The sequence below is a fragment of the Hypanus sabinus genome, chromosome 5 (genome assembly GCF_030144855.1).
Source record: "Hypanus sabinus isolate sHypSab1 chromosome 5, sHypSab1.hap1, whole genome shotgun sequence".
NCBI classification, from domain to species: domain Eukaryota; kingdom Metazoa; phylum Chordata; class Chondrichthyes; order Myliobatiformes; family Dasyatidae; genus Hypanus; species Hypanus sabinus.
In genome coordinates, this window is record NC_082710.1 from 61379177 (window position 1) to 61392946 (window position 13770).

At 40.0% G+C, this 13770-nt stretch overlaps 1 protein-coding gene across 4 annotated transcripts in view; it reads left to right on the top strand.

Moving 5' to 3' along the window:
• Nucleotides 1-336: 336 nt before the first annotated feature.
• Nucleotides 337-13770, top strand: part of mllt3 (MLLT3 super elongation complex subunit) — a 117640-nt gene continuing 104206 nt past the window's right edge. For 2 of the 4 annotated variants that reach the window (XM_059970011.1, XM_059970012.1), the window contains exons 1-2: nucleotides 337-565; nucleotides 809-992. In XM_059970011.1, the coding sequence (XP_059825994.1) occupies nucleotides 554-565; nucleotides 809-992 (196 nt within the window). In that variant the 5' untranslated portion in view covers nucleotides 337-553. Of the gene's footprint in view, nucleotides 566-808; nucleotides 993-13770 lie in introns of those variants that run through there. The other 2 variants (XM_059970013.1, XM_059970014.1) reach the window with 1 other exon arrangement.

The window sequence follows — 13770 nt, forward strand, 5'->3', positions numbered from 1 at the left end:
CGTTAAACTGCCGATGGTTCTTCTCTATCTGTGGACTTCCTAGCTCTACAATAATTCAGAGCTTGTGACTGGAGGTGGGGGGGGGGGGAGAAAGCGTGTATGTCGTTGAATATGTGTGCGCGTTTGCCGGACTTACTGCAAATGTGCATTGGCTGTGTATGTGGGGGTATTTGCGGTTCTTTCCCTCGTCTCCTGTGTTTCCAGGGGATCTTCCCGAGAGGCAGCACATTGAAGGTGCCGATCGCGCAGTCTGCTCGTTCGGGGGGGTGGAGAGGAGGAGGAGGGGCAGGCTGTGGGGGGGGGGGGGGAAGCAGCGCGCATGCTCGGGCGGCCGAATTCCCTCTCAGTAATAAGACACACACGCATACATACACACTCGTGTGTACAATGTCCGCCATCGGCGGGGATTCTGGCTCCACTCTCCCAATAAACAGCCGCAGCAACTCTGCTGTTTGTGCGGAGCGGTTGTGAGGGCTGTGGCTCTCCGCCGCCGCGCCCCCCCCACCCCTCCGTCCCCTACTCCGCTCCGCTCTGAGTGAGTGAGGAAGGGAGGATGGCCGCCTCGGTGAGTAACCCACCCCGCCGAGTCGTCCGGAGCTGCCACTGCTGTCTATCTACGCACATTCGCCTAGAGTTTTGTAAATTTGTTTTACACACGTCTGAAGATTGCATGAAGCATCCTAAACTGCATCTGTCTGGGTGGGAGAAAGAGCAGGGCACTTCCCGGCTGTTGCAGCTTCTGCTGCCGGCGCCCGGGCTGTTGCTATCCATGTTGACGCGCTTCTCTGTCTATGTGCGTGTGTTTCAGGCTGCCGCTGTTCAGGTTAAGTTGGAGCTAGGCCATCGGGCCCAGGTTCGGAAGAAACCCACGGTTGAAGGTTTCACCCACGACTGGATGGTGTTTGTCAGGGGGCCCGAACACAGCAATATTCAGCACTTTGTGGAGAAAGTCGTCTTTCACTTGCACGACAGCTTCCCCAGACCGAAGCGGGGTAAGCAGAGGCTCGGATTTCTTTTTAGCATGTCGTTTCTGCCAAGCTCTACCTTGCTGTTTTTTAGGTGGTACGCTTTTAAGCTCAAATGCCTTAAAACAGTCCCTAGGGACCCAGCGATTTAAAAATAAAATAAGACTGTTGTGTATTGCAGAGTCTTAAATATTGTTGTTTAGGCCAGTGGTATTTTAATCGCTCAAACGATATTGCGATGCAACCTTAGCGCTTGAGCTTCATATCTTGGCTGCATAGAGCAACTTTCCGGTGATATTAAACACTTGTGTACACTTTTATTTGATTGAATTGGATGGAGATTGAATTTGCTTAAGGAAACAATTTTATTGGGATTCGCGTGTGTTTTGTCATATTGGCAGGTAGAGTCGGGTATCTCTCTTTGGAGATCGAAAACCTATCTCCTCACCCAAGGGTCTGCACCTTCTCTGCCTTTTGTATTTGCACTCAGTTTGTATTTGGACAAGCTCCTGTCAGGTGCCTTCGCGCATAATATTTTATTAAATTGCTATCGTTCCGCAGTTTCTTGTGTCTTGCTCTGTGGTGCTACTTTTTTAGACGATTCGACTCTTGGGATAAATTTTTTCAGTAAACTGTGTCGAATTAATTTCGTAATCTACTTTAAGATGAACGCAGACAGTCGGCCAATGCAAACTTTGCTTCAGTTTTATACTTGGAAAACACCCACCTGCGGTTGGAAATTTAAGTTTAAATTAAACTAAGTGCGAGCAGTGGCAACTGCGAGCGTGGTGTTCCGTTCAAAAGAATTTTTCTGCAAACCCATCGAATCACAAATTACTGTGGGTGTAAATTACCTGAAATTTTAAGTGAAACTGGCGAAGATTAACATTTGAACGTGCACGAGAAATCTGGTTAATTTATGGGTCTTCAATCGGATTCGAATCTTTCAATTTGTATGGTGTTAACACATTAAGCAGAGCAAGATGTCAAAAATACAAATGAACTTGGCGGACTCGATCATGCAACTTTTATAATTTTGAGTCTTGTTCTGAACCATATTTGGACCACTCGGATAATAGTTTGGTTGGTCTGATGGGGTGAAACGTTTATTAATTGCTTGCCGAAGTCACTTGGATCGCAATCGATATAATGGTATGAATGAAGTATACCGGGCGTTTTCAGCTGGCCCACAGCGGGTTTAATTCATGCAAGTTTGCCTTGTCTACTGGAGCATTCAGAAACTATTATTTACTGCACTTTGTGTTAAACAACAACCAGCATTATATGTGTATGAGGACTCCTAGAGCCGGGTTACAGCGAGAAATTGGGACAGGATGTGGTGTGTGTATGTGTCTTGGGGGCGGGGGGGGGGGGCGAAGAGAAGAGGAACACGACAACGGTTTGAATATGTGAATTACACTGGACCACAAAGCATTATTAAAACACGTGCCCAATCATCAGCCGTCAAAGTTAACGCAGTTCTTGGGCGGAGAGGAAGTAAATTCTCCTTCGTAAATCAGACTTTGCAGCGCATCCTTCTGAATTCAGGCCGACCCCGTTCATTTTAAGTGATGTCTGTACTCTTCCCTTGTCGTGCTGTCGGTTACACGTTGCGGCAGTTACTCGCGAGAACTTGGAAGATGTATATATTCATATAATTTTCACTTTGTATAAAATGCGAGAACGTGGGCGTGTTAGGTCTCATTCTCAAAGTTTAGCTTTGAGAAAAGTTTCGCCTTTTGAGACAACTGTTGTGAGTGTTATTGAAAGAGCTGAGGGATACAAATGTTGCATCCGATCTTCTTTGTAAAATCAACAGCGGTTTTTTTTAGATAACCTGTTAGTTTGGGTACAATCGCATTCTGAATATTTAAACCTGGATAAGCCTGTTAGAGACGTGAAAAAAGAACCCGAAATGTGTTTGTTTATTCAAATATTTGCCCATCACATAAGTTGATGTTTCGCGTTCAATGCTAGACAGTCGCCGTGATTGATTAATCAATTGATTTGGAGATCCCAAGAGGGATACAATGGCATTGTAAATCAAAAATGATTAACTCTGTATTTGCCCTAAGTTTGTCACGCTGGCTTAACTCTGAACCTGCCCAAGAACCTCTGGTTCTTCCAATGTTGTACACTCCATAAATTGTATGGAAAGTGAGTCGGTCGCTGTCTTCAAATTAAAAGTAAGCTTGTAGTAGGATGCCTTGCAGTAGCGAGCCGACGCACTTCACAACTAAACATCTGGAAGGTGGGGTGCGGAGCAAAAGAACTAAGTCATAAAAATGAAGATGGGAAGGCTTTTGAGCAAGATGGCTTGCAACCTGAAAATAAATTGGCCAAGTTCAGGAAGTTTTGAATCCACAACTTTATAGGGGGGGGGGGGAAGTGAGATTAGTATTTGGTAGAGCTTTATATGTACAAGGAGAATCTGGAGCATAAGCGCTCTGGTTATTGTGAGTAATAGTCTTCATTTAAACTGGCATTTAACTCTTGCCCTTGAGATACCCTGAAATTCTTCATTTAGTTATTTTTGAAGAGTCACTGGCTCACACAATGCATTACAATGTGCTGCTGTCTGTTGTGGAGGCACTCAGGGATGACTATTGGCTAGGCAACTCTGAGGTATTGCTCCTCACAGCTCTGCTACCCTGCTTCCCTCCAGCCCATCAAAGGCTTTTTTATACATGATCACTTGTGTATTTCTAGGATAACTTGATTTAACACTTTTGCCCAATTGACCGATAAGAATTCTGGGATACAATTTCTGGGGTTTGCTGCTGGTAAATGCAACTGCAGTTTTGTGAGAAGTCCCTCTATTTAGGAAAAAAAATAGAAGTGTGTTTTTTTTTAAAAAGGGTATATATAGACTTATGGTGTTCTTGTAGTTTTTAATTAACTCCTCCAAAGAAGGAAGCAAAAAATATTCTGGGAAAGACATGAGGCTTGCTTTTTGCAGTGGAAAGTTCCTGTCACAAGTGGTTTATAAATGGTTGTTAAAAAGGTATGGAAGGATTTCTGGCTTGTGATCTGGAAATGGAGATGTTGAAGTTGAACTGGGATCTTCATGGAGAATTAGTGAGTATGGGGTAATGTAAGATAGCAACAGAATTTATGGCGTACATTATCCTACATTCCAACCTGTTCTTTCATGGAATATTGCAAACTTTGATTTAAAAATACTCAGTTAGTGACAGTATTGTTTTCTGTTCTTTCAAAAGGTCTCCAGTCAAAAGTTTGATTTCTTTTGTGGTTTGCTTTCTTGATCCTTGAAGAGTGAGCCAATAAAATTGTCACAATTAGATTGGAATCTGGACTTTTTTCATTGATTCATTGTACACTTGCAGACTCCAAATCATTGTTGCACACGTCTGGCCTAGTACTATGATCTGGTACTGGTAATGAATGAACAAAATTTTCAAGTACTTCTTTAATATAGTTTATTTTTACTTTGTGTTTATTTGGACACTTGGTAGATCTATCTGATTTTTTTTTAAATCACCAGGAACAAACGACAAACCGTAGAAATACTCAGGCCAACTCAGCATTTGCAAGAATAAGTGAGATTTTTAGTTGTAACCCTTTCATTTTCTTGGGCTTGTTTTATGCTGCTTTTTTTGTGTGCTGTAAATATTATGTGAAGCATAGACTAACTTGTATGCATATGATGTTTTGTATTTTTGAATTTCTGATCTTCAAAGTATTTGAAATTTGGTTAAGTTAATATTTATATTGAAACAGTACAAGTGTTCTAAGTAATCTGTGCTTTCTATTTTTATATTTGTACGATGATTTATGAAAGATTTTCAAAGCATTTAAGCTATACAGTATTCACTTTGTGGGCATTGTCACAAGCAATGCAGTTATACATGGAACATCTTGCCTTTTAAGCATTCTGTTGGTAATGAATGTACTCCGAACTACCACTGTGCAACCTGTATTCATGTAGTCATGGTATACGTGTGGTTGAATGACATTTAAACTTGAACCTGTCGCTGGCTAATTTACACTCGTGCACATAAATAAATATAAATTTTCATCTGTAGCATACTGTTAACACTCCTGGGAAAATTTAGGAAAATTACTGTATAACCTTGCGTAAAGGGAAGGTATCCCCTAGGTTCCCCTAAAGGACTTCAAACCAGAAGTTTGCAATTTCTGAGAAAGAAACAAAGACATAATGGCTTGTCTATTTAAAATAGTTTTGGTTTATAACCAAGGCTTTAACAGCAGCAACCTGAAATCCCTTTCAAATCAATGATAATTGCATGACCTAAATCAGGGTAGTTATAATGAAGGAAGAAATGACTGTATTGGAGATTGGGTTTGATTGCAGTATTTTAATATAACAGCACATGGTCCTAAAGTCTGACACCTGCTCAAGCAATCTGTGTGAGGAAAATGAAATTTTAATGAGTATATCATTCTGTTCAGGGAACTGGGGAAGTTGCATATTATGCCTTCATGTGTAGGACAGTTTCCATAAATAGTGAGAATTTTTCTTTTACGTTAACAGATATTAATAACCCTTCATGTCCCCTTCCCAGTATTCCTGGAGCCTAAACAGGTAATTGATGTGGCAGAACCCCCCCCCCCCCCCCATTGTTTGGAATTTTCAAACATTTACAAAAGCCCATGCCAAGTTCAAGTTCACTGCACTAGATGGCAGTCTTTTCCACAAATTTTGAATTTTAGGTGTTGTCCTGTGCATCATTTCCATATTTACCATGGTTGATTTCAGAACGTTAATTGGTCCATCTTGAGGAAAACTTGTATTGTAGTGCCTATGATTTTTTTTAAGGGAAATCTGCCTATTTAGATGTGTAACTGGGTGACTGTCTATTTTCAGAACTAGTTGCATGTTACTTACCTATCTGCAAGCTGTTAGGGTTGTCTGTTGTATCCAGTGCTCCTGCTGTGGCCTCCTCTACACTGGTGAGACCTGACATAAATAGGGGGACAGTTTTGTCAAGTACCTCTGCACCAAACGTGGAATTCCCCAGTGGCAAACCATTTTAGTTTGTACTCCCATTCCAACATGTCGATCCATGGCTGCCTCTCTTTGCCACAATGAGGCCACTCTGGCGTGGGGGATCAGCATCTTGTATTTTGTCAAGGTAGCCTCCAACCTGAAGGCCTCAACATCGATTTCCAACCCCCCCCCCCCCAACTATTGTAATTTTTTTTCCCTTCCCCTTCTCTCTTCATCTATTCCCCACACTGGCCTCTTGCCTTACCTGCCTTTCACCTTCCACTAGTACCCCTCCTTCCTTTTCTTCCATGGCCCAGTCTCCTCTCCTTAGCAGATTCCTCCTTCTCCAGCCCTTTACCTTTCCCACCCACCTGGCTTCTCATCTTCTAGCTATCCTCCTTCCTTTTTATTCTGGTGCCTTCCCTCTTCCTTCCCAGTCCTGAAGAAGGATCTCTGCCCAAAATATCAAATGTTTATTCATTTTCATAGATACTGAGTGACCTGCTAAATTCCTCCTGCATTTTGTGTGTGTTGTTACCAAATGACTTAGATGTTTTTACTCTTGATATGGGAAGGAGGTGTAAATGTTATTTTACAGTTTAAAATGCATATTTGTTGAACATTGTCCTTTCTGAATCTAGTAAGCTATTGTTTCTTTAAGCCAAGTTTAATCCAGGGAGCAGGTCCTTTTGCATTAATCAGTCTTTCAAGTTTAGTAGATTCTTTGGAAGAACTTTTGGGAGTGGATATAGAAATGTATACATTGGCTTGATAATCAACTTTTGCAGTGTCAGGGAAGAACTGCTAAATTTTTTTTTTAAATTTCAACTTCAGTGGAAGATTTTGTAATTTCTGGATTTCATTGAATAAAAAGGTTTTGGAAACTGAAGCCAACTTGTGGCTTATGTTTAAATATTTCCAGATGTTTATGACCTTGTTCATTGTGGCTAAATGAAGTAAAATTTAGTTAAGGTGACAGTTATGTATCAAAAAGGAATAAATAGTTTTTTTTTACCTTCCAGTCCTTGAAGTATTAGCTTGTATTGCATGTTCAGATACCTAGAGTAAGACTTGAACTCAGTTATCGTACTCCAGGCTAAATGTGATGCTACTCACTCATTAATGACACAGAGGCACTATCAATGCAAGTTAAAGATGAATTGTACATCAGAAAGAGTTTGAGGGATGAGACCTGCTTTCAGGTCTTTGAAAAGCCTTTTAGAATGAATTGTTTCTAAATGCAAGTCCGAGAGTGGAGTTACTAAAGTTGGATAAAGGGGACAGGATAGAAGTCTGGAGTAGAGCTTAAATTTGAAGACTTTTGAATACAAGAATGAAGTATTACCTCATAGAACAACAGTGATGGGATTCTCAAGGGTATATTGTAGGCTATAGTATCTTAAATTTGGATAATTTGGAAGTGGAAAAAATGCATTAAAATCAAATCTTGGTGGTAAGGACTTGAAGAGCTAGGATACTGAGCAACATTCTTTCTGCTGGGACATGGGATTTGAGGTTCATCTATACAAATGGGTTGTTAAAGTCCTGCAATTGGTTTAGCCTGAGATGCATCCTGGAAGGATTGTAATTGTGCAGGGGCTAAAAATTGGCCACCTTCCCCTTGCTATACTAGAATAAGTATCACCTAATTCTTCGTTTGATGTTGGACTAGGGTTAGAGATAGGTGACAGGACACAGTAACTTGTTGACAGTTAGAAGTTAATGAAAATCAGTCTTGTTAATTAAAATCCAACACTGACGGTGAGCTGACTTTATGAATGAATTGAAAGCCTACCACCAGGAATTCCCTCCAACTAGAAAGTGGAGAAAGGTAGAGTGATTAACCTTGCTCAGTAGGAAGGCTTATGCAGGATGGTTATAAATGGTACAACAGGGTCAGAGATTTTAATTATGCTATAGCAAAATGGACATCGGGTGCCTTGGATATTTGGGTAAAATGGATCAGAAGGAATTGATATAGCTAAAGGTGGAAGATGATGTTACGTTAGGTTGTAGTGCTGATACAGTGTGAAGAGAAAATTCTAGGTTATATTTCATGCTGGTAGGATATTACCAGCACCAAGAAGTCCACTTTTTGGAAGCTTGAATGGGAGCTGAGAATTAAATTTGACATGATATCCTTTACCTGGTTGCCATTTTTGGAGAGCTGCATACTTGTACCCCTAGGGGTCTCTCTTCTGCAACACTTTTTGGGGGGCCTGTCATTTGCCATATGTTTAAGGTGGGAAAATGCACTACTTTGCACTTAAGTTAAATTCCAGCTGTTTTTTCTTTGCCTATTTTCCCAGTTGACCTGGGTTCTGTTATAATCTTAGTTGGTATCATCCCCAAACTCACTGATCATATCACCTACATTCTCATCCAAATTGTTAATATAGATGAGGTAGTGCAGGGGACTTCACATCAACCCCTGCAGTACACCATCAGTCACATGCCTTTTTAAAAACACCCCGCCGGTACCATCTCTTGATTTTCCACCAAGCCAATTTTCTATCCAATTGGCCAGCTTCCCCTGGATCTCATGATCTCAGCAACCATGTTGGGAACTTGTTAAAAGCCCATACCAATAAAGTTGACAACCATGCACTCTTTGATCCTTTTGGTCACCTCTTCAAAATAAAATCAATCAACTTTTGAGAGAAAATTTCCCATGCTCAAAGCAATACTGACTGTCCTTATCAGTCCTTGTCTTTCCAAATGCAGAGAAATTCTGTTTTCTTCAAGTATGTTTCGGTAGCTTTCCCTCCTTTGATGTAAGACTCACTGTGAAGTCCCTTAGCTTATCCTTGCAATAGAAGCACATTAGCCAACATCCAGTCTTCTAGTGCCTCTCCCATGGTCAATGAAGATTTTTTTTAAAAATGCCAGTCCTCAGCAATTTCTTCCATTGCTTTCCACAGTGTCCTTGTGCACTTGATTAAGTGCCGGGGGTTTTACCTCTTAAGACTGCTAACACCTCCTTTGTAATGCCCATATGTATCAGGATATCACTGTTCTCCTCCCTGAATTCCCTAGCTTCAATTACCTTCTCCAGGTAAATACAGGTGAAATGTATTCATTTAAAACCGTAACAGTCAGTTGCTTCACATAGAGATGACCACACTGATCCTTGAGGGGATCTGTTCTCTCCCATCACTTTCTTCTCCAAATGCACGTAACTTTCTTGGGTTTCTCCTTTACCTCATCTGTCAAGGAATATCTTGTATCCCTTTTTGCCCTTCAGAATGTCCTCTAATTTCCCTTGTACTCAAGGCAAGTGCTTGTAACCAGATGCCCGACAATGCTTTACAGTACAGGCGACCAGGGTTCAATTCCTGCCACTGCCTGCAAGGAGTTTGTATGCTCTCCCTGTGACTGCGTGGGTTTCCTCCCACAGTCTAAAGACATGCCGGTTGGTAGGTTAATTTGGTCATTTTAAATTTTCCTGTGACTAGACTAGGATTAAGTAAAGTGCACTTAAAACTGCATAATAATTTCAGAAATAAAAACTGGATATTCATTCCTCAGAGCTTTTGATTTTTTATCTAAGGTTAAATAAAGGAATGAAATATAACAATGTAGTAATAAAAATAGATATGTAATTCTGTATGGTCTGTTGTAATTTGATCTATTGTACCTAACATTGTATACAGGCATTTCCATTGTGAGGAAACGTTATTGTCTTGCAAGTAACTTCCTTTCATTTGAAATTACTGCACTCTTTAGTCCTCAAGATTTCAAAAGTTTGAAATTGGGGACCTTAACCTGCACCTGTTTTAAATACAACCCGTATTACAGTCTTGTTTAAAGTTAGCTGTGTTTATAAGGCATCAAGCTCTTTGCATTTTCATGTCAAAATTTCTTCCTCACCAACTCACCAAAACTGCTTAGCTGGTTGGTTGAGAGTCCTGCTGCATGGACATTCCTTGTATGATTATATTGAACAAGCGACTGTGTCTTTGGGAAAAACTCCAAATCCAGTAACTCACAGTTCTTATACCAGACTAGCAGATTTTTCAGACTGTTAAGGCTATTCAGTATTAATATTGCAAACACTTCTAATTGTGTTTTAAAAGCACAGTGGAATGATGAACATTTCTGGAACTCCCAGTGAGGGGATAGGGAGCATAATCTGGTGAACCAGATTCCAAGTAATCAGGTAATGGGATCAGAATGTTGTTGTTAAAGAGCAGAATGGATTTTCAAAGGTGCTGTAATGTGTAACCTTTGTCCCTCTGCTGCCCCTGTTTGCTACTGCATCTCGTCTCAAAACATTGTGCTTGCTTTCTCGATGCCATTTCATGAAATTTTTACATCTAATTTGTTTGTCAGTGTTGTGCAAACCTCCACTCTGGGTTGACCTATGCTCATACCAGATGAAAGGAAGAGGCAGAACTGTTTATGATAAAAATAATGGCAATAACAAAAGAGGAGCTGCAAGGTACTAGGTGCCAAGTTTTATTGAAAAAAAATGTGAAACATGGTATCCAAGTTAGTTGAATGGAATATTTATAATTTCATCATGGAGAAACTGTCTTTTTTTAAATTTGCTGTGGTACATCTCCATTTTATTAATTTAATTAATTGGTTTATACTCTTCAAATATTGTTTTGAAGTATTCTTTTGAAATAATGAAAATTGTATAAATTGAATTATTAGTCTTGATGCAGGGTCTTGACCCATAATGTCAGCTCTGTTGATTCCAAAGTTGAGGGGGTTAGACCGTGAGGAAAGAGCAAGTCGCTTGCGACTGTACTCGCTGGAATTCAGAAGGATGAGAGGAGATCTTACAAAAGCATATGCAATTACAAAAGGGATAGAAAGATAGACGCAGGAAAGTTGTTTTCACTAGTAGATGAGACTAGAACTAGGGGATGTAGCCTCAGGATTCAGAGGAGTAGATTTAGGGTGGAGATGAGGAGGAACTGCTTTTCCCAGAGAGTGGTGAATCTGTGGAATTCTCTGCCCAATGAAGCAGTGGAGGCTACCACAGTAAATATATTTAAGACAAAGTTGGATAGATTTTTGCATTGTAGCGGAATTGAGGGTTATGGGGAAAAGGCAGGTAGGTGGAGATGAGTCCATGGTCAGATCAGCCATGATCTTATTGAATGGCAGAGCAGGCTCAACGGGCCAGATGGCCGACTCCTGCTCCTATTTCTTGTGGTCTTATTTCTTTCTTCTTCCCCCACCCCCACCCCAGCGATGCTGCAGGTTGTTTCTTCCTTTAATTGAATCAATGTTGTGTAAATTATTCGTCTAGGGGAAATGTGTGCAACAGGCTTTGTCTATTACTTCTCCCAAGCATCCTTCCCATTCCTCCCAGCACCAGTGTCAGAAGTTGTAAGTAGTTGCTGGTCTTGATGGTACAGATTTTGCAGCTTTCTGTAGTCCTTGAGCTTGAAGACGTTGTTGCAGGTTTTAGAGCAGATTTCTTCAGTATTATTAACTTGGACCCATGTCCTTGAAACAATAACAATTACAATTACTCTGATTTACCCGAGACACTAGGAGCTGGAATAAGTCATCAGGTCCCTCAAGCCTGTGCTGTCATTCAATATAATTATGGCTGAACAATTCTTTGTCAGTTCCCCCTGATCCTTGTTTTCTTCGATTTGATTTAGGGCCCTCCAGAAGAGATTTAAGTGCACCCCAGTTTTAAATGACTGGTCCCTTATTTTGTAACCATGTCCCCTTTTTGATGGTGCCACCAATGAAAACACTTCTATATCTGTCTGCCAAACCTCCTTAGGATTTTGTATGTTTGTTTACGGTCACACCTCATTCTCTATACCTGGAATACAGGCACAAACTGCCTGGACTGTTGACAGGGCAATGTTGTCATCCCTGGTGAATCTTTGGAGCTGTCTCCTTTCGTAGGTAAGGAGAATAACATTCCAGGTGTCCAACTGTAACAATACCTCCCTATTCTTAAACTCCAGCCTCTTTTCAATAAGCAAAACATAACATTTGCTTCAAGCTGTTTGCTTCGGCTGCCTGCTAATTTTTTGTGATTTGTGCACTGAGACACACCATGATTTCTCCAGACTTCACTCATTTTCAGTCTGTCTCCATTTAGGTAATCCGACTTTTGATTCCATTTACCAAAGTGCATGACCTCATTTACCATATTAAGCTCTTTGCTATGTTTTTGTCCAATCATTCAATCAATTACTTCAGTTTAAATTACAGTGGGGCCAAGCAGACCCAAAGTTCTGTTTCACTGAGAACTTTCTGATTAGTTTTTTCATTTCAAGCTGATAGAAATAATATTGGCTTAATTTTTTTAAATTTGGGAAATTGTCTATGTACATACAAAATGGCATTTATAACACATGAAAATTTATGTTGGATGTAGTTCCGTTATTAAAAAGTTGCCTCCGCTTCAGATTGTCACGTTATCACCCTTTTAAGCTAATGATGAACGTGTCGATAACATTCTACTGACAAATTTAATGTCTGTTTTATGGGGCTAGTTTTGCTCTTTGTAAATTTGAAGTTTTATATATTTTGAGTAACTTGGTAATACTATTGTGTTAATTTTGTAGATTTTTTATTGTTCTAAATTCATTTAAGGGAACATTTATCTTTAATCTCTCAAAGAACATAAAGAATTGGAATGGCCAGAGTAATATGTGGTGGAAAGAGCTTACCAATTGCTTTGAACCTCAGGGCAAGCCTAGAAATCAAAGAGAATGCAAGAATTTGGCAGTAATTGTTTTATGACTTGCCAGAAATCATACCTAACTTCTATAGGTAGAGCACAAAGAGTAGCTTTGAAGTGACAGGTTGGTGCTGCTAGCAAGAAACACAAGAAGAAATGGGAGAGCCAAGGGACCTGGAAAGAACGTGTAAACAGGAACTCCACCATAAATGCAAATTCTTATATGGTTTTCACAATGAAAGGGGTTCTCAGGAAGTAGTTTATTGAAGCATAGTTAATAAGTCTGTCTGCTGCTGGGTCACTTCCTCCTTGTATTGTGAGCTGTTGCAGATTACTTGTTGTCCTGCTTGTAGGACAGTGAGCATCTGGAGAACAAAAGCCCCAACCCACTGATGTATAAGTGTTAAGAAACAAAGTAGCCCAGATGGCTTCTAATTTGTAAATACAAAAGTTACTTGTAAGTTGAAGTGAACTTGAAATAATTTTCTTGATGTGCATTTTAAATAGCCCAACGCTGCACTGGATATTAGAGCATGTCTATATGTTACTAACACTGCAGAAATATTTCATTGCAGTGTCATTGTTGGATCTAATCCAAATAACAGAATTTTCTATCAGTGTCCTTCAGGACTTTGGAAGGTAACCTTTTAAGGTGATCCTGTCTATCATGAAATACTGAGAATGTGAATGGCTGCGACGGTTCTGCTGCATGATCAATCTTGATATTCGAGTTTGCAGTCACTAGACTTGCCAGAAATTAAATTGAAGTGATGATTGCTGCAGAAAATGTGAATCCTGGAGCGAAACAGAACAGCCCAATGTGTCTTATTTTGCAATACAGTGAAATTCTGGGTGTTTTCCTGTGCTTCTCTGTACCACAGTGCAATTTCCTTTGCCAGCTGTGCATTTAAATGCCATTTACTAGGTAATGCTCCTGGAGTGTTTTGATGAAATTTAGACCATATTCCATCAGGAATGACCATCATTGGAAATTGCCAAAATAATTAGGCTTTCAGAATCCGGTTTATTATCACCGACATGTGACATGAAATTTAACTTAGTAGCAGCAGTTCAATGCAATGCATAATCTAGCAGAGAGAGGAGAAAAAATAATAATAAATAAAATAAAACATAATAATAATCAAGTAAATCAATTACGTATATTGAAT